A 24,597-nucleotide genomic window follows, 5' to 3' on the forward strand; every position below is an offset into this window, starting at 1 on the left:
AATCTCATTATCTGGTGTCACTTTCTCGTTCCCTTCCGAGTCTGGTTCCACTCAAGGTTTCTTCATTGCCACTCTCGCCTTGGGCTTGCTAATTAGGGAGCTACATTTACATTTGGATTTCTGTAAAGCTGCTTCGTAACAATGTCTAAAGTTAAAACGATATAGAAACAAATCAAATTTGAGTTGAATTAAATAATTAATTTTCAGAACAAAAAGAATGGAAAAACACAGTATCTATTTGTGACGAAGCAGATAATTCTGCAATCCATCAGCCAGGGTAATTGGCACAGAGTTGACCATTTTAGTGTAGTCCAACTCTCTGGCATGTGTGTTTCAATGACCTGTTAACAGCCACTCTGAATTCTGAGAAGAAATAAATGACAGTATATGCTACTGGAGGGAACTGTTGTGAATTGGCCTTGATCATGTTAGCCCACAGAACCACTTTCATCAAGAGAATCAATATTCATTTTTCTGCTTAAACAGAAAGATGGAGTTGTTTTATTCAGCGGGTAGTTGGCTAGGTATAAAAGCTGCCCAGTGTAACAGATGTGACAATGGCAGGACACACAGGAGCAGAGCAATCTCTGTTAGCCAGCGTTTCTCCAGCCACGGCAGAGCTGTCAGTATAACTGATGGACGCTCCTTTCATATTTCTCGGCCAGGGAGTGAGAGCCATCAGGTCCAGCGGGGATGATGCATGAAAAGGGCACAAGAGGTGCATCTTGGAAAGAGTGACAGAAACAAGTCTTGATCCCCATCATTGGGCAGGCTTTATGAGCATCGCTGCAGTCCACAAAACTTGCAGAATCTCTCCATCACATTTGTCCTGACTGTCATCACTTCGTAGCCCGAGGCCAGTAGCCCTTGGAGGGGCACAGTTACACCTCCATGGGGGTTACAAGGCTTTGGTTATGTTTTGTTTCAATTGATTCTGCAGCTTTCAAAACATAGCTAACAACGAGGCCTTGCTTGATTAGCACTGTTTATCACGTTCCTAATATTAGCATGTAAAAACTATCCCTTCTGTGGAAAAATGACCAACATCCCTCTTCAAAATGCGCAGAATGCCTCTCACTCTCAGAATCACACAAGGTAACGGAGTGAGAAGCAACAGCATTTGGAACATTCTGTCTTTTTGCCTGCACACCATGGAGTCTCATGGGAAAAAAACACAGTCTGCCAACTCCGATTAAACCTAACGGCAAACCATAGACAAGGACAAATAAGCAAAATAAAGAAACAGTACAGCAGAACAAGTGATTCCTCTATATATTACAGTGTGCACATATGCACTGTGTGAGATCTGTGTAAAAATCTACAATTAACTAGCCTGTAAAGCTACTACTAATAATAAATAAATAAACTAACACTTTAAATGCCACCTACAAAAAGAGGAGGAATAAATAAGAAAAGATAAAGAATGACAATAGAATAATATGAGGATAGAAGAAGAAGACAAGAGGGAAAGAATAACAAGAGAAATAAGTAAGGTGATGAAAAATGAAGAAACATAAGACAAGCTTACATTAATTCCTGCTCTAGGTAAAAGATGATTTGTACATCATTTACATACTCAGATGAAGTCGAACATACACTGATATTTTATTTCACATCGATGCATCGATTCAAAACATTCCCCATTGACACTGACAGAAAGCGAGGGCACTGCATCTTTCAAGTGGGGAAAAATTACGATGAGATTACTGAGGAAGAAGGGGTCGGGGCTTCCAGGAGGGGGGAACCGACAATCATTCCAGACAGATATGCTACACATTATGCTACACTTAATGTTAGTTACAAGGGGTACGGAAGGCAAATAATTTAGGCTGAAGGGGTTGAGCTGACCAAAAAAAAAAAAAAGTTTGGGAAGCCCTGACATAATGGTTCAGGTCTCTGGAAACACAGACCTTTTCTTTTACGTTTGCTGGCTCCAGTACTTTTTACACTGAATACCGCTCAGAGCAAGTAAACATACTGCTTTTTTCTGTGGTATTATTTTTATTTTACTGTTTTATTTTAAGGTGCCTGATGAAAACTATGAAAACACGACTTTGCTGGTCACAAACATCCAGCATTAATACAAATGATAGTGCTGAGACAAGCTGCTCAAGTGTTTAAATGTCAGGTACACACAAGGCTTCCCACAAACACACATCTTCCTCCGGCTGTTTTGACAACTTCCTTTAATCCTCACTTTGCGTTTTCTTAACTCTTTTCCCAAATCTGTTCTGACACTAACGTCTGCCCTTGTTTACCTTGACCATGTTTCACATCTTCCTGCCTTCAATTACCCAACCAAACATCATTTATTCCAGCCATTTGAAGAGGGGAAGAGGGACCTGATGCAGCAATTCCACGAAGCTGCTGCTTCATTAAAAAAGCTCATCAAATATGCACAGGGGACAGGAGTAATAACTCTCTCCCACATTCACACATACACACACACTTGCGCACACACACACACAAAGAGCAAAGTAAACACTTTTGAAGCAAGTGCGGCATTAAGATGGCACTAAGTGGCATGCATTCAGGGTTGCCTTCCAACAGCGGAGCTGAGAAGCGAGGTGTCGTCATGTATTCCCACCCTGCAGCCACTTACTGCTCATTACGCTCAGGGCTGTTTGATTAGGATGATTAATGGTGCTTTTTAAGAGGTGCAAAAGTGCATTACGGGAATTCAGCTTACTTCATGATGTACTTGGCTCTGTCCACTGTCTGGGCCTTCACCTTCACCAGCAGCGGGTGGCTGCTGTACGTCTCATTTTTCCACTGCCCGTAAAGCCGATACCTAAAAAGTACATATTAGTATTTTAACCTGCTCTAGGGATCATAATGTTCGTATATACACTCGCCGGTCACTTTAACAGGAACACCTGCACATCTGCTCATTTATGCTGTTAACTCTAGAGTTTACACTTTACATGATTTTTTTTCAGGCACGTTCACGATCGACGATCTTATCACGATTTTTTTTCACGTTGGTTTTTAAGAGTATTTTGCAAATTACTGAGCAGTACAACCAAACTAATTTCCCTATTTAAAAAAATATACTCCTACAAGGTAACAAAACCTTTTCAAAGAGGTTTTTAATCAAGTGTGCAATTCTGCAAAGTAAGAACACTCAACAAGAATTTTGACATGGTTTATATATATTTGACATGGTTTATGGACATACTACCGATGTCTAAGGGACCGATTCTTTTCAGGGACCAACTCCTCCTTGTTTTCATACATGCCGCTATGTTGCTAAATAGAGTGCCGCAGAAATGAGTCCCAAAACCTGGAAATGAGTTAGCAACATCCTGTGCACGGAGGGTCTGCAGGCTGAAATACCTTGTTGATGAGAGAGAACAAGAATGTGAGGCTATCATGGGCACAGACTCACTGAAATTGGACAGTTGAAGACTGGAAAAAGACCAGGTGATTTTTTTTCTAATATTCGACTGTCCAATTTGGGTGAGTCTGTGCCCATAATAGCCTCAGATTCCTGGTATTGGGTGACAGGAGTGGAACCCAGTATGGTTTTCTGCTGTTGTAGCCTATCCACCTCAAGGTTTGACGTTTTGTGCAGGCTGAGATGCTTTTCTGCTTACCACGGATGTAAAGAGTGATTATTTGAGTTACTTCCTTCTTAGCAGCTTGAACCAATCTGGCCATTTTCCTCTGACCTCTCTTATCAACAAGGCGTTTCCACCCACCGAACTGTCAATCCCTCAGCGTTTTTTGTTTTTCGCACCATTCTGTGTAAACTCTAGAGACAGTTGTGTGAGAAATTCCCAAGAGTTTCAGCAGTTTCTGAAATTCTTAAACCAGCCCTACTGGCACCAACACCCATGCTTGGATTTATAAACATCCAGCTGTTTTTAAGTGTGTTTAAGCTTACTTTATACAACTGACACAAGTGCATGTCCAGTCTGCAATCCAGTCCATTTCAGATGTTACACCTAATAATAAATTATATTTTAAGCCATGTTCAGACCAAAGAAGATTTATAAATGGTGTTTTATATTCAGGTGCAGATTCTGAAATGTGTGGGAGACGAGATTGAGAGCAGGGCAGAAAAAAAACAAAAAAAAGGAAATCAATGCGAAACAGGTTACCCTGACAACCCTGCTTGTGAACAGTCTTACATAAAGAGGCTGGGATGCAGGTTATTTTGTGGTGGGGGGTGATGTGATCAGGTAGAGATATTTTCTTATATATGGTTATAATTCGGCCAGCCCTAGCTCTGACAAAATCGATAGGACTTGTTCTAGCTTTAGTAAAAGAACCAAATGTTACTGCAGGTACATCCAGACTCCAGTACCTGTGCTGGTAAGGGAAGAGCTTAAAGAAGCCCCAGAGCTCCTCTGACATGCAGGCGTTGCAGTCCATGAGCGTGAGCGAAGGCAGCAGCACCTGGTCAGCAATGCTGAGGAAACAGCTGAGCAGTGTGTCCTGAGAGCCAAAGACAAAGAGAGATTAGAGAAGGAGGAAAAAGTACGGGTTACGTTACGTATCGTCTGTCCCATGTGTACGGTTTCTGTGTGTATCTGCTTATTTTGCCTTCGTGCTCCACATCTGTGAGCAGAGTTCACACACAGCTGTGAGACAGAGCCTTTTCAAATAGACTACTGAGCTTTTATTTGGAGCTTGCTTTAAGGGAGAAAGTTGAGTCGCATCAGGATCACGGTTGGATAACACAGCCATATGTCATTTTCTCAAGCAGCCTATATGCAGTGTGTATTTTAATGATCAGCACAATACGCACAGCTTAAGCAATCCTGGCAGAATCAGAACACAAATGTGAAAATGGGCTTTCCTTGTACTTAATGTAGCTGTGCGCTAGGAAAAAAGACAAATCAGATGGAAAAAAAAAAATACACATAATAATAAAGCGTGATCACAGCATGTTAAACATGATCTAGTTTATTCTGCTGTAAGTTTTGTTCAAAAACACTACTTTCTCCCCTCAGAAACTCGCAGCTCGAGTTGCTCAATTCTGCTTGATTTAATCTAAACGACCATGGTGCTTTTGTTCCCCCACAACATGCTTCATAACTTCCCTTTATGTCCCATGACTCACCATTTTCTCCTTGGCATCTTGCTTGCTTTCACTTTGGTACTATCAGGCAGAGAGGAAGGGATGAGGGGAGGGAGGAAGGGACGGAGAGAGAGACAAAGAAGGAGAGAGATCATTCAGATGCAGATCAATACAGGCTTACAGCACTACATCCCTACTGATTCTGCCGAGTTACACAAGAGCACACTTTGCGCTACACTGAAACGAGCCTAATTATACAGAGGCGAACAGATTCTCACACTGGAATGCCGATGCCTTTATTGACCACTGACCGAAGTAGTGCTTCTGCACTGATTTCTAACACACCTTATAAACGATTTTTACTATTTTTATAACAGTGCTGTTGAATTCTCGATTGTTCAGAAGGTGTTGTTGAATTTTACAGCAGCTTTAAAACACATCGTAGGTTAATATTAATGCACTCGTTCTAATAAGTTACTGTTTCTATAGTAACAGTTAATTCCCAGGGACATCTACGGCAGCTGCGCCACATAACCTGAGGCTAATAATAAATGGATTAAAAACCATAAAGACATTCCAAGAGTCAGCGTTTTGTACAAACCGGTAAGCATAGCACCGTGAGAAAATCGAAAATGAGAGAGGAAAAAAGAGAGACGGGTGTGAGGACGACTGCTTATACCTGTCGTAACTGATGTTACAACAGGAACTAACTTATTCTGTGAAAGGTTTACAACATAAAACACAACTATAAATGGATAAAAAGTACCATGTATCACTCAATAATAAATAAAAAAAATGTAACTGTTGGGAAAAGTGCTATAAGAGCTTAGGAGTGTTAACACACCACCATGTTGTTGATTGTTTTCCTATCCTGAAGTGATCCTGACGCATACGATTAGGCCTCAACATCTGGATGTAAAATCAGGATGAAAAGGCTCCGGAAGTGAACGTATGGAGCCTAACTCCTCCTGCTCTACTGTTGGTCTGGGCAATAGCAATATGCTCAACAGAAGCAGTTATGTAGGCACGTAAACAATTAATAGGGCCATTAGCGTGCCGGAGCTTTGCGATTAGCAATAGGGCACGGTGACAATGAGGGGGAATGCTGGTAAACAAACGTGCCTGTCATAACACGAGCCACTGCAATAAATTAATAGTGCTGCTAGTACCAAAAACAAATTAACCCCTCATTACACACTGCTAAATGGTGAATATAATGCAGGTAAATAAAGCATTTTAGGAGCTTTTAGAACAGAACAAATGTGCAGCTAATTTGCAGGCAGAAGAGTGAGCTTACATATGGCTTAGCTAAACTTAAGCACAAATTAATCCATTATTTACCAAAAAAAATTGTGTTTCCTGGATTTTAAATAAGTGAAAAGCTGATCTTTTTCAGAAACAAAAACCAGCGAATATTTCATATCCGATATCAGTCAACAGTTTGCACACACTGACTCACGGCGAGGTTTTTTTTTTTTTTTATATGGAATAATAGTAAAAGTAAAACTGAATAAAACTAAAACTCATTTTAGATTCTCTGCAGCAGCTTTGATGAAAGCACCATCATAGGATGCTTTCCAACAGACTTTACGTAACCTCCGACAAACAGCGAGGACTCGCGGCTTCTTCTAAAATCTAAACTGTTGTTGGGGTTATGGTGGAAAAACAAAATTAACTACATTTTGTGTTTAAAAAAATATTCAAAGAAAGGTCTCAACTCTAATATTTAGCTTAGGAAAAAAATATTAAGCACACACAGTGCTTAGTTACACATAATAATAATAATAATAATAATAATAATAAAAACAGTTTAAAGGGTACAGTAGATCAGACGTTAGGGGTGTAATTAAACCATGAGAGCCCGATTCCTGTGTTTTAACTGTTGAACTGATTGCTGTGGTGGTACAGTTACATCATAGCAAGTGAACAGATCTTGAATAAAGGACATATTATCTAAAATATCTCATGACAAGATTATTATACAACAAATATAAGACCACTAAGCCTATTTCTAGACATATTTACTCATCAGATATAAACGCTTGAAATAAGCAAAATTATAACAGAACGAGACAATTTCAAGCTTGAACAAAACCAAGAAATATGCTTAATGGCATTATATTTGGCTTAAAAAAAAGAATAAAGAGAAATATTAGTTGAATTTGCCTGCATTCAAGATATTTTTACTTGCCACAATTCTGTTTTTGCAGTGTTTAAAATAGAAATTCGCATAGTCCCTTTTGGTGTAAAATACTTTTTTCCCCCCCTGAACATAATCTAGCTATTCAAATATTAGGCTCATTATTTATATTTTATATCCTGATTATTTACTGAACACATTGTACATTATGTATAATGTGCTATGTCGAGGGGAAAAAAACTTTTTGGTTCATTTAAGATAAGGGCAACAAAAATTGTTTAAACTATTAATTCAATTTACTAATTATGATGGTCGTTTTAGCTTTATCATTGAGTGTTGTTAATTTACACACTGTGCATGCACACATTCTTGCATGATATTACTTTTTAAAAAGGAAAAAAAAATTTTTATTTATTTTTTAAAAAACTGTTTCATATCACCACTCTACTCTAACATTCTTCAGTCACTCGCCCCATTAAGCCATTTTATTTCTGCTTTGTGCCCGTCCCTGCTAATTCAATAACGTTCTTCAACTCTATTTTACCTCTTTCATGAAGCTTTTGCCAAGACGCACGATCTTGGCGAAAAGGATGGGATCGTGGGAGAGGTGCGGGCCCAGGTAACCCAGCATGGTGAACACGTCCTTAGAGAGATCCTCAAAACTCTCGACAGGAAGAGGAGCTTGCCTGTTCCTCAGCAGCTTCAACACACAGCCTTTAGCACCTTTAGGGACCCCAGCCCTGCAAAAATAACTCTATTAGGTGTGCATTTTCAAGCCCAAAATCAATCAGCAAGTTGCTTTTCAGCCTTAAAACAGTCTACATTTACAATATAACAACCTTTGGTTTATTTACATCTAAAACAGGTGACTAAGTTAGTGTACAGCCTGTTCACATTATTTTAACCCAGATGAAACATTAATAAATAGAAAATCCAAGTTAAAAGATGGGTCTCGTAATCAGTGGCTATGTTTACATGCACATCAAATTCCGTCTAAGGTCTGTATTCGGGTTGCGACTATATTCTGAATACGATGTTTATATGCATACAGGCATCGGAATGTTCCTGTATACATGGTTGTTCTAAGTATGCCCGAGTTGCCATTCCTAAATACCTAGCCTACGGCTAAGCATCTGTTAGCACCCACAATTCCTTGCGGACTGAGCATGCGCGTATCTCCTTTCAGAGGATTTTCTAAATAAGGTGTTTACATGCAACAAATTTACGATTAAAATCGGCATATTCCAGAAATGGGAATCAGAATATTGTCTTAATCTGAATCTGGCAATCTGACTGCGGTGTTTACGTGGCTCAATACTAATTAGATTATTGCCAATTTCTATTTAATATTGATACTGAATATTGATGTGCATGGAAACGTAGCCAGTGATTCAAGCAGCATGTACAGAGCACATTAAATTTAGCACAGAAAAAGTGATTAAAGAATATTTCATATTTTACAGGAAGTAGTTTCGTTTATATAATTAAATCCATACCTTTATAAATTGTTGTTTTGTATTTATATTTATCCAGTTTAAACTGAAGGCTGGATTTAGTTATTACTCTGTGTGCGAGTGTGTGTACCTGCGGTACAGAGGCTCCAAGATGAGGTGCAGCAGTTGGCATAGTGCTACAGCAATGGATTTATGCGAGGTGGCGTAGAAGGGTGGCATCTGCTCCATGATGCTCTGTGCATGCTGCCAGTCTCCGATCTGCAGCAGAGCCTCGAGCAGGCCCAGTTTCTGGTTATTGGGAGGCTGGAAAGAGAAATGAAAGAACAAAAGAGGTGAAAAGGGGAGCTACTCCTTCACATAAGTCCTGTGAGCATATGGAGGTGCTGAGGATTTATTTACACATTAGAGTTTCTTTAGATTTGGTCTAAAAAGAGAACTGGAGGCTGTGAGAAGTACACAACTCACACCATGCTCACACGACGTGCATACAGTGCAATAAGCAGTAGTCTACCTGGGCTCTAGGGACTCTGGGCTAAATAAACACGATCGAACCCGTTACTCGTCAATCGCTGTGAGCCAAGGAGCCAATCTATTCTAAACACGCACCGCTGAAACAAGAACGGCAACGACCTACTGCAGAACGATTAGCTTCAGCAAAGAGCCGGCAGAACAACACTGCAGGCATTGATTAGCCCAGCCCCATTCAGTAAAGCTTACACCTGATGCTTAAATCTGGTGCTCACACTACCACACTGCGGGCATGCACACAAAGCTGGGAGCACAAGTGAGCACGTGTGTGTGTGTCAGTGTTTGTGCAGATGTGGATTTGATCGCATGCTGGTCCAGTCTCGGGTGTTTAATGAGGTACTGTTCTGCACTGATGAGGCCGCTCAAAAATCAGCACGCTCCGTCCCTGCGGTCGCTCAGTGCAGCACGGCCCTGACTGATGAAGGGCAAAAGAAGTCGCTGACTATAAATCCTTTAATTAAGGAAGTCAGGGATTAAACGGGTATTACAGTAAGGTATTATGTGTTAGTTGTGCATTATGTGTTCTCAGTATGATCCTCGGGAGGAGGATTGCAGGGCATAGCTTCAGTCTGTATTAATAACAAGGAAAAATAAATAAATAACATTTCTGTACTCTTTCTCCATTAACAAGACCTCAGAGACACAGTGAATCTGTTTTCAGTTCCTGAGATGACCTCAGGGATGCATCGATACCGATACCATGAACATTTCATCATATTTGTACTTATTTAAAAAATAAATAAATAAATAAAAAACTCCCATACAACGTGATACCATGTGACATGAGCCTAGTGCATGTTTTTTCACTAATACTACCAAATATATACTCATACTCCGTGTGGAAAAACGCATCCCTAGTTCATAGTTACTAACAATGACGTCATTAACATTACAGGAGAACTACCAAAACACAGAATACTCTCAGAAGTGTATCATGACAGATTATCATGATACGAAAAACACACTGGCCCGCAGCATGGAGCAGAATGAAGCAGTCTTAAGATAAGTGAATCGAAACCTTTTCATTCTTTTCCTCTTCTTTGTCCTTCTCCTTTTCTTTATCGTCGCTCTTCTCTGAGGGAACCACCACCATGGTGAGCTTGCGGGCGATCTGCTTGGCCTCCAGGATCTCCCTTTTGTGCTCTTCCACGATGGAGGAGTCCAGCGGGAGAAGCTAGTACAACAGAAATAAGGAAGTAAGCTTGATGCCTGTACATAATCCCCATATCCATAATCATAAAGCCACCATGAAGTACAGGAAAGTTCATTTCAAGTTTGCCATTATCTATACTTCATTAGAAAATCAAAAGGACACTAGACTGAATGCTAACTGTGCCCTCCATAATTATTGGCACCTTTTATTAAAAAAAATATATATATATATATATATATATATACATATATACATACATACACACACACACACACACACACTGTAATTGGTTTATTCCACTCAAAGAATAGTAGATGCTCATTTAAAAATAATTCATTAGAACAAGGTTCAGAATTGGCCATAGATCGAGCTTTCAAGTCAACACAGAAATGCACATTTGAGCTCGCTCATTGTCTGTATTATTCTTTTAAGGGTGCCAATAATTCAGTACATATGCTAGAATGACTTCTGAAGCATAGCCATATAAATACAGGACTAGTAGGAATGATATTAAAATAAAAAATACATTCAAAACAAAAACAATCAACATTTGTATTTGGTTGATTCTTGGTATAATTGTTCATTAGGGCTGCACAACATAACAAAATTATCTAAATATCGCAAAAGTAAATATCACGATATGTATATACGTTTATTTAAACATTATAAGTTACGAAAAGTCAAAGTTTTAGGGTTACACGGATAGCAGAGAATGCTTTCTTTTCCTCAAAAGAACATGAAACATATGGTTATGCCATTTTCAGTTTTTAAATATATAAACATATATAAACAATTTAAATTGATTTTACACACTTATAGCGTTATCGCGACACATATCGCATTATATTTATAGCTTATCACATTTTTCTTCAATATTGTGCAGCCCTATTGCTCATTTTGCAAGAATCATCGTCTAACACTGAAGAATGACTACTTCTGCATCTTTGTTGGGAAAAAGTTCTTCAACAGATAGAAAACAGTCACGCACATGTACATAGAGATCCTCCAGTGCGATGAGATTGTGCTGGAGAAGGGCAGCGGCGACATGGTACAAAGACGAAGGCGTTTCTCCGTTCGGTTCCTGAAGAGAAAACAAAGCATGTTGATGCACATCGCACTGTCTTTAAAACCTAAAAGCAAACAGCAAACACTACAAGCTGTACACAATATTAAATCTACCATATTTAATACACAATAAGTCGCTTCAGGATATTAAAAAAAAAAAAAAATTCTGTCCTCTTAGATAAAAAGATGTTTTGTAATGTTTGTACTGCCTCAGAAAACCCTCCTGGTATAGTTTTGTTTTTGTCCTGTTCTGGTTACTGCTGCTGAGCTGAAGCCTTTGCTCTAGTCCCCATTTTAATCCTTCGATCAGGTCTCAAAAATATCTTCATGTACTTCCTAATTAAGTCATTAAATAGCCATTTTAATGGTAAAACCTTGTAATTCCTTGTAATTTCATAAGCGGCTTTTGCTGTCTGATCATTGCTGCTACATTAAAACTAATGCAGGGATGAAGATTTCGGTGTTTCATTAGAAGACATTTCCATTACCTTCCTGTAAATGCAAAACTGTACCAAACAAGCACACTAGAGTTACACTAACACAGACATTATAAATGTCTCGGTATGTACAAGATACTAGATGCTCTCTCTCCACCCCCCCGGCCAAAAAAAAAAAAAAAAACATAATATAATAGTGAGTTTACTTCCTCAAGTTGAATTTGGCTTATCCAGGGTTTTCATCTCAGTACAGCTCATATGTTGTTCCTTTACACTTGATGTTAGCGCTGACTAAAACATTTTGAGTAATGTGGCTTGTGCGTATATAAATCAAAAGAATGTACAACTCAGCTGGATGACGTTATCCTTGTATGCTCAATAAATGAGGCGCAAAAACTTGTACAGTTAGAAAATATGGACCAAAATGCATCGGCTCTGTTCAGTGTAGGGAGAATGCTGACACCCATACTAAAAGCACACACACTGATGAAAATGTGGCGATGTATGTTTGTTCGTTTACACAATTCTACTGCACAATGCATTGCTTGTGCTTGTACAAGCAATGGAACGATGGAGTGCCAGTAGCTCCTTAAAGCTCTCATGAAATCAAAATTGAAGTTTTGTGGATTTGAGTATGAATATGTTAGCCTTAAGGTTATCTGTAAGCTAGTGTGCTCCAAAACAATGACAAAATTCACATTTAGAAGATATAGGCATTCAAAATTTACACCTATACTTGCCTCACCTATATCTCTACCACCAAAACGGAGCAACAATTTTGATGTCATCATTCTGCACTACAGCTGCTCATCAGATTTTCTGTCCAATCAAATGCTCTCTAGAATCTGTAGTGTCCTGCCCCCAACATTCTAAAAATCACCTTGCCGACATTGCGAGAGAATTGTATCAGCAAGCATGGGTCGTAAATGTGTCTTTTGCTGTTCAAACGTGCGCGTTTTATTCAGTTTTCCAACTCCAAGTTGGTTAAGAAGGAAATGGCTTGAAGTCATTCACTCTGAAAGAGGTATTTGTGTATGGTAAGCTAAACGCTGTTGGTTATTTAAAAGGGGGAGGAGCCACTTGATATGTTAAGCCCTGACTTCCTGTTTCAGTGGAAATCACGTCAACATATCGAATAAAGTGGCGAGTTTCAAGGCACTTCACAGGAAGCAAGTACCAGCCAAAAACCAGACCAGAAACCTTTGGTACTGGATCCAGTGTCGACTGAACAAAAGAACAATTAATTTTTTGGGACTTTATTCAAAAAAAAAAAAAAAAAACCTTAAAGAGAGTCCCTTAAGCTGTTGCAAATACACCCAGGAGTATCTCTGGGATTTTTTGCTGTACTCAACTAAAGTTTGTAACTCAAACTTTCCAGCCTCCGAGTAGGTAAAAACAAAAGATGAACATCCCCTCAAATTGGAATTCCTACTCGGAAAGTTAAGGAAGGTGTCCTCAACCCAGAGTTACTTTAAGAAATGAAGGTCAGTCAATCTGAAAAATCTCAAGAACTTTGAATGTATCCCCAAGTGCAGTCGCCAAAACCATCAAACGCTATGATGAAACTGGCTCTCAAGAGGACCGTCCCAGGAAAGGAAGACCAAGAGCTACCTCTGCTGCAGAGGATAAGTTTATTAGAATCACCAGCCTCAGAAACCGCCGATTACAGATTTGGGCCTTCAGATTACAGCCCACATAAATGCTTCTCGGAGTTCAAGTGGCAGGCATATTTCAATATCCGCTGTTCAGAGGAGACTGCGTGAGTCAGGCCTTCATGGTCAAATTGCGGCAAAGAAACCATTACTTCGGAAGAACAACAAGCAGAAGAGACTTGCTTGGGCCAAGAAACACAAGGAATAGACATTACATCAGTGGAAAACTGTCCTTTGGTCTAATGACTTGAGATTTTTGGTTCTAACCGCCGTGTCTTTGTTAGACGTAGAGAGGGTGACGGATTCCTGAATTTGTGGTTCCCACTGTGAAGCATGGAGGAGGAGGTGTGATGATGTGTGTGTGCTTTGCAGGTGACATTGAGGGCACATTTAACCAGCATGGATACCACAGCATTTTCCAGAGACATGCCATCCCATCTGGTTTGCACTTTAGTGGGGCCATCATTTGTCTTCCAACAGGACAATGACCCCAAACACACCTCTAGGTTATATAAGAGCTATTTGTCCAAGAAGGAGAGTGATGGAGTGCTGCATCAGATGACCTGGCCTCCACAATCACTCGATCTAAATCCAACTGAGATGGTTTGGGATGAGGTGGACCGGAGAGTGAAGGAAAAGCAGCCAACAAGTACTCAACACCTCTGGGAACTCCTTCAAGATTGTTGGAAAACCATTTCAGGTGACTATCTCATGAGGCTGACAGAGAATGCCAAGAGTGTGCAAAGCAAAACCTTGAAGAATCGAAAATATAAAAGATATTCTGGGTTATTTAACACGTTTTTGTTTACTACATAGTTCCATATGTGTTCTTTCATAGTTTGGACGTCTTCAGTATTAATATACAATGCTGAAAACAATAAAAATAAAGAAAAACCACTGAATAAGAAGGTGTGTCCAAACTTTTGACTGGTTCTGTATGTCTGTGTGTTGGTACGTGTGCTTGTTCGTAAATATTCCACTACATCCTGTGGGAAAAGAAGTTTTGCACTTTTCCTTTTAAGTAGGAAGACACTCCATAAATTGTTGACTCGAAACCAAAATGGAAACAAGTACTAGCAGAGTGTAGAACAATAAAATATAGATGACGTTGGTAAGGACTTGTAAGAGAAGCGATACTTCCTCCCAGCACATACATGTTAAAGTCATGTGACCTACTAATGATCAAGTAGAAACTGCATGGCCACAAGCTCTACAACAAGAGCTTATAACAAAACAATGAGTTCGTATTCAAATGATGTGTATGTAGTACGCATGGAATTTCTAGTGTGACCAACGTGTGTATTCTCATCTTTGTGATTTCCACAGAGATTCCTTATCCCTTCCAAATCGATCATAATTACTACAGATGTCAGAAATAAGTCCGGAAATCATATCTCACTTATGAGTGCAGCCTTCCGCTGTGTAAATGTCTTCCACTCCTGAAAAAGGCAGCCTCACCTGATGGAATTTGAATTTGAAGCCGAGGATATGGCACAGGGTCTGGTGCTCGCACATGTACGACTTGATCAGAGGGATGAAAAACTCGTCTTGGTCCGAACGGCACTCGTACACTTCCAAAATGATGTCCAACACGCGGTTTGGGTCCAAGTTGAAACATCCTGTACAGAAAAAAAAAAAAGATAAAAGATAGATTTAATTAAAAATGCTAGAGTGGATTAGCATAATAGACTGCATCAGCATGCAATTTGTGCAAAATAATCCTTCAACAAATATGTCCCGACAAATGAAGAAAACACCAGCAGCTCTAATCTTAAGTTCTGTCAAGTAACCAACAATTCATCAGAATGGAAGTAACATGATACAAAGTTGCAGCAACACACTGAATTAGTGACTGCAACAGTGAGTGTTTCTCAACAGATTACTTCTGCTTATGATTTTGTAATTACTGCAGGTCAGGACCTCAATTACAGTCAAGGGAGAAATTTATTAGCAATCGATGGAACTGAAGATATATGAGGTTGGAGATAATACAAGGCAATGAAAACCAAGTGGAGCACACGGGTCGAGAGGAATATAATAAAGAGCTCAGTACCTATTAAAGACTTGATGCTCTCCAGAACAAGATGGCTGGTGACGTTTCCTGAGAGATCCTGGCCCAGCTCCGTCACTAGCTTGGCGTAGCCTTCGTTCTCCTCACGCAACAAGTTGAACTTCTGCTGTTTATAACTGGAAGAGAGGTGTAGAGGGATTATGAGGATGACAGCAGTGCTATAAATGACTAGCTCAAAATTAAACAAAGTCAGTTCTGAGTTTTTAGACAACTGATGAAGAGTCCATTAACGTGTCTCAGGGTAACAACAGCTAACAGTTTACACAATAAGCCAGGTTGGTTTGTTCACTATCTAAGAAAAAAAAAAAAAAGAAAACACGATAGGGCATGCTACTACAAAAAAATAATCAATCAACAACAAAGTTGTATGATGCCAATCATTATTTTCCTATAACAGTATATCCCGTAGTGCTTTATTCCTCTTATACGACAGCACTTTTCCAACGAGTACAATTCTTTACATTTCTGTTCATTTACAGTTACATTTAATGTTGTGTACAGTCTATGAAATAAGCTGGTTCCTGTCATCACTTCCATTACAGTAGCGTTACACAGCCTCTCCTTCACCTTTCTTGAAGTTAATAAGACAAAAAGCCCTCAACCCTGAAGACTTTCCCATATCAGAAAACGTAAAGCAACAGCTTTACCTCTGCCTGTTACAAAATTCTTAACACTGGAGTCTCCTTCTAAAAATGCCAAACAAATGTCTCCTCACAGAAAATAATTTTAATTGTTTTTTTTAAATTACAGTCGGCCCTCCACATGTGGAAAAACCGCAAATGTCTCTAGGCCCTATATATAACACACACACAAAAAAAAGTGTGTTAAAATACTTTAAAGCACTACACTTCATCATGGACGCATGATTACAGTCGATACGTTATTGCACTTTGAAGATGCAAAAAGTCGAGAGAAACGCAAGATAGACCGGACACCGAGAGATAAAACAGGTGAGTGAGGCTGGCTAGGACTGAGACAGACAAAGAGTGCAGCGTCCCCAAAAACAGTGTATAGTCCACAGTTCTTTAGTGCACTGAAACTTTTTACAAAATGTAACTTTTATAACAAATTTGTGTATATATTTATGCTACTAAATAATATATATATATATATATATATATATACACACACACACATACACACAATTATTATATATATATATATATATATATATATATATATATATATATGTATATATATATATATATATATAAATAAAATACATATATATATATATGTGTGTGTGTGTGCGTATATATATATATATATATATATATATATATATATATATATATATATATATATATATATATATATATATATATTATACATTTATGACTTACTAAATTTTGCAAAACTCCAAAAAAAAAAATTCCCATTTAATTATTGATGGCAAACTCAAAATCTGCGAACGTTAAACCCGCGAACGTGGAGGGCCAACTGTAGTGGTTTGTCAAATTATTGAAAATTAATCAACACCTTCTGACCAATCAGATTTCAGAATTCTACAGTGCTGCGGTACAAAAGATTTCTTTCTTTTTTATTCCCGTTCCAATGTGACAGGTTAATTTTATAAAAGCTACAATAACTTGTTCCATTTAAAACAGAAGATTTTTTCAATTATGCTTGCCCAGTCTGATTTTGTTGGATAATTTACTACAATGGACCAGACATTTTTATTCCACATGTTTGTCCTGCCTCTGAAACAGCGCTTTAGTGAGCTTGAGTGCCTCTTTACTCTTGTCTACTTTCAGACTGCACAATAAATCATATATTAATTAAAAAAAACATCAAATATTAAACATTTTGACTGCCATATTGGTGAAGTTCATTTCCCAGTAGTGAGGTGGTAACATGGTTCCTTTTCAGTCCAATAGCTTGTATTGAAAGTTCATACACACTATTTATATGATTAATTCATGTTGTGTATGTCTTGTAGAATATTTAACTCTTGTGGGCACAAAATCTTAGTTAACTCAATTGAAATATCTTGCCCAACTCTGTGCTGTGCTGTGTTAGACATCACTTTCATTGACGTTTTACTGTGTTTGGTTGCGAACTATAAAGGCAAAGAAATAACCTGAAAAATCTGAGTAGAATTGTGTTTCTATTTAGCATTTAATGAGTCTAATGAGTCGCTGTTATGCATTTGTGCAAGAAGTGCATAATAAAGGCTTATTTATTATTCAGAACTACAGGGTATCCCAAAAGTCTCCATACATACAGTAGGGGATATTAACACTTTTTTTAGCAAAATCTAACTTTATACACAAAACATGCTCTAAATGATTGCCATTTCTTTGTCAACACACTCGGCTCTCCCACTCATAATGAACTCGTGTTCATAATGAACATGTCCATCGCAACCTTGCGACAGCTTCCCGATCCAGCCATGAGTATTATTTCAGTACGTTCTTCTTTTGTCAAAGGCATTCTTAAAGCCTATCTGAAAAATTATATAATAAAAACTAAGCATGAAAAAATTTGGAAGACATTTTGCTTAAAAAAAAGTGGAGACTTTTGGGACACGCTGTATATTCAGTAGTCAGATTTGGATCACAATACCCATAAAACTGTGTATACAGTGACATACAAAATCCAAAATTCTGAAAATGTCATCAGTAAACTCAGACAATATCACCCTTCTAAACAGCTAGGTAAGTTTGCTAGGAAACAAAACCTGATCAGCTTGAATTAAATCAAGTCATTGTGACTCCTTACATGGATCAACACCATAAAGGATCCATCACTATCTCTGACTAGCAGACTTTAATGGCACGTATAAGGATCTGATCCTAGCAGAACTGAAAAAGACTTACCAGTCAAACATATAATTCAACTTGAACAACCTGCCTATTAATCTTTATAATTGTTATCTTCAAAGGTGTCCAAGACTCATTTTGTAATGAAATTCAACTACCTGCTAATAGAGGTGAGAATCGAAATAGCCCTCGCTTCATCTCCACCTAAAGAGAATGACGCAGCAGCGCTTTAGTGCTTTAGTCTGTCCATCTCTCTCACCTCCTCACCTGTACACTCTGTTCCAACAGGTCAGCTTCCAAAGCTTCAACCTTCACGCTAACACCGACAATGACGTCATCGCTTTTGGATGTAACTAGCCGAACTGAGAGCTGCTTTGTATTCTGGATTATTCATTAGTACATTGTTGAACATCACTGGAAAATCATGAATGGAAAAAAGAAACTCTTGCTCGTGTGTTTGTTGGAGCCAATAGCAAAACCTGACAGCGATCCCTTCTGTTTGAGATCACTGAATTTTTTTTCACCCATTAAACACCACTGTAACTGCGCAAGGAGCGACTGCGCTCTGAGATGATCAGATTCAGTGGGCAGTGAAAGTAATTGGCTCAAATAAAACTAAATCAGCACTTTTTAGATGAGCCTGTTCTGTGTAGTAGCTGTGAATCACTCGGAGTAAATGTGCTTTACAAATTTCTTGCCTTTGGGGCAAAAAAAACTAACAGACACGACTTGCAAACAGAGCTGAACCACAGATGATGTGAAAAATTAATTTCTCCACCAATTTCTGCACATTTAACAGTTAGTGAGTGTGCTCGTGCGTTGGATAGGGAGGTAAATGACAACCGGAGCCCCATTCAGAGAGGTAAGCGAGCCTTCCAGTGCAGAAAGCTCTCGAAAATTGATAAGAACTCTAAGAGACAGACCGACACAAAGGCGTGAAATTAATCATTGTCAGTGGAAGCCCTGTGGAGTGCGTTGCGTATAAAAGAAAATGAGGTGGCGGGCAAATTACAGAGTTGCAGCGCTTTCCTGACATTCACGCACAAGGCGGCGGCTCGGAAAAAGGAAACAAGACAAACGCGACAGAGGAAGACAATACAATAAATGAAAAAAGTTAAGAGGCCTTGCAGGCGTCAAATCAAAGTGGTAACACGTGGCAAGACAAGAGATTACAAGAAACATTTCTATTTTATAACACTTTCCATGTCTGACAACTCGGTGTGAAGCTGAAAGTGGAGCAATAACGTCTGGCTCTAGCAACCATGCACCAAACTACCAGACTCTTAGCACCAGCAAACAAGATTCTCAGAGTCCAACCCTAGAGTGCAGGAGCAGTGTTCGGCGATGCCTTCTCTTTTATTTGGAAAAGGAAAAAAAAATGAACTGGAGGTCTTCACCCAACCATAGAGTACTTGAAAACCCCTGCTATAAAATGTTCTCATTGAGCAAATTTATTTTTAACCTACTGCACTAGACAACTAATAAATTCAGCTCCAATATGCTCTACCAGGCCCAGCTTTTAATTAATGAAAATTAAGCTTAAGAAAAAATAAATAAATAAATAAAATAAAATGCTCTCAGCCTAACACGAGCACTACTATAGTACAAACAATAGTGAATAAACAAATGAGCAAACTTTCACTTAATGGTCAATTGTTCCAAAAAATACAGTGCAAATCTTTCTTTTAGAAAGAGGGGAAGAGAAAAAAGAAAAAAGAAAAAAAAAAAACCACAGCAGGCTGTATATCCGTGCCTGAATCTCAAATGTCTCCACACTATGCACTATGTAGGGTGCGAGAGTCTCATGTCACGGTTTTGAACCTGCACAGCCAGAAAGCAGCACAAAAGGGGGAGGAAGGAGATTTTTGAGTTTCCTCATCTCCCTAGCATGAGATGGAGAAGTGAATTGCACATTTGGGGGTCACAGAGGGAGCAAGAAGTACAGGAGGTTAACCAGACAATGGATAATGGAAGTACACTCTGGATGTTCATCAGACTGACTGGAAAATACGGCATGTTTCTACATGTAACTGCTTACTGAGTTACCAAATTTCCTTATCCTGCTCTGTTCTTATGCTGTTTAAAAGCACCAAAAGGGAGGAGCTGGGCTGTGAGGGGTCTAAGACAGTCTCATCTTATGTGTGTGTGTGTGTGTGTGTGTACACACATTATATATATATATATACACACACACACATATATACATATATATACATATATATATATATATATAAAATACACATACATACATACACACAGTATATAGACAGAGAGAGAGAGGGAGAGAGAGAGATGCAGCTGATCTGATTTTGTTCTGATTCCTGTAGTTTGTACCTGCTATTGCTTTGCATTAAAGACAACTTCAGCGTACATCGTTTGTGATGTTCTTTGTTGCAGAAAAGTTCTCGCTTTCAGGTAGAAGATGATTCTTTTCCCTTTCGGGGGGTTATTCTATAATATGCTATGTAGGAAGCTAACAAAGTGCACAGGAAGCCATTTGAGATTTGCCTCAACTTGAAGATGAAGGATTTTACTCGGGCTACAGGGGACGAAATTTAAGAGTAAGCTACGATAAAAAAAATTGCTGTGGGTAAACAAATAAAAACAAATCTGAATCATCTGAAATCTGAAAAATTGTGATGTTGCCACTTAAATACACCAAAAAAAAGGTACTACTACTGTAGCTATTTTTCGCTTCACACAAATGTCCTGGCTTGGCTCCCATGGTACCTGCGCAAGAAGGGTAACCAAACCCATCACGGGTACTTAGGTAAGGCTTGTGTGGTGGTGGAAATAGAGACAACATGAAGGATTATGGGTAATTTGCCAAACTGTGCCTTACAGCCTGGTGGAAAAGTCCTATACTTCCGTGGCTGATGTCTGTAGTGCAGAAAAACCCTGACATGCTACAGTGACAGAAGTTTCTGTGACGCAGTGACACAAGCTTCATTACAAACAGCTTAACAAAAAGCTTACAGTTGTCTCATTCCACCAAAAACATTTAGCACATATTATGATTGGCTAAGCTCAAATTAAATTCTAGTTTAGCAAATCCTGGTGACACCAGATCAGTAGTCGTGAGTGACTTGTCCAGGCAGCAATTACTGATGTCTTTCCTGACATCTTTTTAGTTACAGTTCCTATTGAAACACAGCCAGATGAAGTCTTAGTGACTGAAGCTGCTCCTAGTCTGCCAATTATAAACCCTCTTTCACAGTCACTTAGAGCTTTCCCTTTGGCCACTTTGATCCAAAATCAAGGTCAACTAGTCGGCATGATAGCATGTTAACTCCGTCACATAGTACTCCCACCTGGAAGCATGTACACTCGCTCTCTTACCATTCTCCAATCATTCCTTTCATTTGTCACCTGTCATCTGTATGGGCCAATTTTTATTCATTTAAAAGGCCACATTTTCTAATTTTAGCCTAATTGCCCTCCTGATGCTGGTATAAATTCATTCTGCTAATTAGGGCAATGTATCAAAACTTTTCATACCTTTAGTCCGATTCTACTTCTGCCAAAACAGACGAACATTCACCACTTTATTAGGAACACCTGTGCATTCCGGCAATTATCCAATCAGCAGAAGAGCAATGCATAAAATCATGCAGATACAGTTCAGGAGCTTCAGTTCATATTCACATCAAACATCACAACGGGAAAAGACTCTGATCATAGTGACTTTGACAACGGCATGGTTGTTCGTGCCAGACGGGCTGGTTTGAGCATTTCAAAAACTCCTGATCATCTGGAATCTTCACACATCAACAGCGTCTAGGGTTTACATGGAAACAACTTCCTTTTTTGTTTAAGAGCGAGGTCAGAGTAGGTTCAAACAGACAGGAAGGCTAGGGTACCTCAAATAAGCACTCTTTACAACCGTGGTGAGCAGAAAAGCATCTCAGAATGCACAACACGTCAAACCTTGAGGTGGATAGGCTACAACAGCAGAAGACCCCATCGGGTCCTGTACTGTCCTGTCAACCAAGAATAGGAATCTCAGGGGTGGGCACAGGCTCTCAGAAAATGGACAGCTTACGATTGAGAAAACTTCTCCTGATCTGATGAATCTCAGTTTCTGCTGTGACATGCAGATGGTAGGGTCAGAATTTGGCATAAACAGTATGAATCCTTGGACCTGACCTGCCTTGTGTCTGCAGGGCAGGCTGGCGGTGGTGGTGGCGGTGGACAAAGGAATGTGGTGATGGTCCATATTGCAAAGACCCGAGGCGGTTCTGAGAGCAAATGGGGTACTACCCAGTCTGAGCGTGGTGTTCCTAGGTTTATTTGCTTAGACACAGACAGAATGGGCAACAAGGTTACAGGGGAACTACACATCTTCACACCTAAACACTTGGTGTTGTGTATAAGGTAAACACTTACCAGTTAAGCAGGGAGCTACGCTATATGGCCAAAAACATGTGGACTCCTGACCTTCACACCCATATGTGAGCCTTCCCCAAACTGTTGCCACAAAGTTGGAAGCACACAACTGTCTAAAATATCTTTGTATGCTGAAACTAAGATTTCCCTTCACTGGAACTAAGGGGTCTATACCTGTTCAAGCATGACAATGCCCTTGTGCACAAAGTGAGCTCCATGAAGACATGATTTGCCAAGGCTGGGGTGGAAGAACTCGAGTGGCCTGCACAAAGACCTGAACTGAACCCCACTGAACACCTTTAAGATGAACTGGAACGCTGACCACACCCAAGACCTCCTCACCCCACATCAGTGCCTGACCTCACTAATGCTCTTGTGGCCGAATGAACAAATCCCCACAGCCACGCTCCAAAATCTAGTGGAAAGCCTTCCCAGAAGAGTGGAGGCTGACACAGATGGATTCTGGCTTAGATTTCATAGCATTAATACTGCTATTAGGAATTCTCAAATACAGCATTAATAATTAAATTCATTATTGTATTTCCAGCATTTTATTTCTTCTATCCATTGCTGGTTTCTTCTCAGTTTTTTTTGTACAGTCTGGTTTGTTTAAGCCGTCACTGCCCCCTAATGCATGCGTTATTGTGTGCACGTTCACAAATGCAGAAACATAATTGGATCTTTAAACCCACACACATCACAAAAACATCACACTGGATATGGCAGTGAAGACAGCTTGATAACGAGTACAGCGAGAATGTATTGCATTTAAATTACTTACAACAGCTTGGTCTTGATTTTGACAATCTTCTGGTTGAACTGCTGTGCCTGTTTGATCAAGCCGAGGGACTCGAGCGTGTCGGGGTCGAGCCTCTCTTTCAGGACAGCTTCCGAAACACAACACTTTGGGGGGAGGAACACAGAACAAAACATATAACTCACTGACTCGCTTATGGTAACAAATAAAGCTTCTGAATTGTAACATTCAATATATCTGCAAGAAAAATACAACTGAAGAAGCAATAAAATTAGATGTTAGGTATCGGTACTCTACTTTCAGTAATTTGCAACCACTTAAGAAGAGTGACTGTCTTATGACTCATTCACCTGAGAGAAGAAATTAGCCGGTTATGTTAGAAATCAGTTCTGGCTCCAGACTTTGTTCAAAAAATCTCCTCTAAATGGCTGATTCTCTTTCGCTCAACCATTTCATGTGTAATTAGGATGTAATTGTATTGGCTCCAGGGGAAAAAAAAAAAAACAGAGATACTCAAGGCTTCGAGAGATACATTTTACTGGACAGAATTTAGGTCAAACTATATCCCAAACATGGCTAATCCAAGAGTTCTGTATGCACCGCAGGGAAAATTATTTATCGCAAGGGGGCAGCTGCAAGCTTCTGGGTGTTTTGCAGCACTTGGGAAAGGCAGAAGCATACAGAAAAGGCGGATTTTGTATCTTGGACAGGGCAACACTGCCACACAGTGGTGATCACTAGCATATGAACATGGATTCAGTGCTGCACTGCAGTCATGACAGTGGCAGTGACAGAGGAAGGCGGAAACAGCGCTTACCAAACACGCTCCCACCAGCTGGGTAAAATGGTCACGCTTGTGTTTCTCCTCCAAACATCCAGTCTCAATATCTGCACATATAAAAGGAGACAAAATGGTAAGGTCACCAGGACATGAGCAGTACTGTTAAGATTTTCAGTAAAGGTTAATAGTCATAGTATTATCAGAGTCGAAGTACTCCTTGCTGCAGAACCCAAAGCCCAGTGGGTGGAGTCAGACCTGACACAGCTCCGCCTAATTTAAGACATCCACAGGCTGGATAAGTGTGTTATTCTGTGTTGCAAAGTGCATCAAGGGTTAGGATTAGGAGTTAGGGGTTAGGGTTAGGGTTAGAGAAGGTATTTGATCA

At 39.4% G+C, this 24,597-nt stretch overlaps 1 protein-coding gene across 5 annotated transcripts in view; it reads right to left on the bottom strand.

The window, feature by feature from the left end:
* The window catches only part of thoc2 (THO complex 2), an 80,103-nt gene that overhangs the window by 43,808 nt on the left and 11,698 nt on the right, over positions 1-24,597 (bottom strand). For all 5 annotated transcript variants that reach the window (XM_026940342.3, XM_026940340.3, XM_026940339.3 and 2 more), the window contains exons 5-15: positions 24,249-24,319; positions 23,456-23,577; positions 15,509-15,642; positions 14,914-15,074; positions 11,290-11,382; positions 10,167-10,322; positions 8,751-8,923; positions 7,711-7,906; positions 5,069-5,107; positions 4,310-4,440; positions 2,690-2,791 (exon numbers count right to left, since the gene is read on the bottom strand). In XM_026940342.3, the coding sequence (XP_026796143.3) occupies positions 2,690-2,791; positions 4,310-4,440; positions 5,069-5,107; positions 7,711-7,906; positions 8,751-8,923; positions 10,167-10,322; positions 11,290-11,382; positions 14,914-15,074; positions 15,509-15,642; positions 23,456-23,577; positions 24,249-24,319 (1,378 nt within the window). The remainder of the gene's footprint in view (positions 1-2,689; positions 2,792-4,309; positions 4,441-5,068; positions 5,108-7,710; positions 7,907-8,750; positions 8,924-10,166; positions 10,323-11,289; positions 11,383-14,913; positions 15,075-15,508; positions 15,643-23,455; positions 23,578-24,248; positions 24,320-24,597) is intronic.

The sequence above is a fragment of the Pangasianodon hypophthalmus genome, chromosome 7 (genome assembly GCF_027358585.1).
Source record: "Pangasianodon hypophthalmus isolate fPanHyp1 chromosome 7, fPanHyp1.pri, whole genome shotgun sequence".
Taxonomy (NCBI): domain Eukaryota; kingdom Metazoa; phylum Chordata; class Actinopteri; order Siluriformes; family Pangasiidae; genus Pangasianodon; species Pangasianodon hypophthalmus.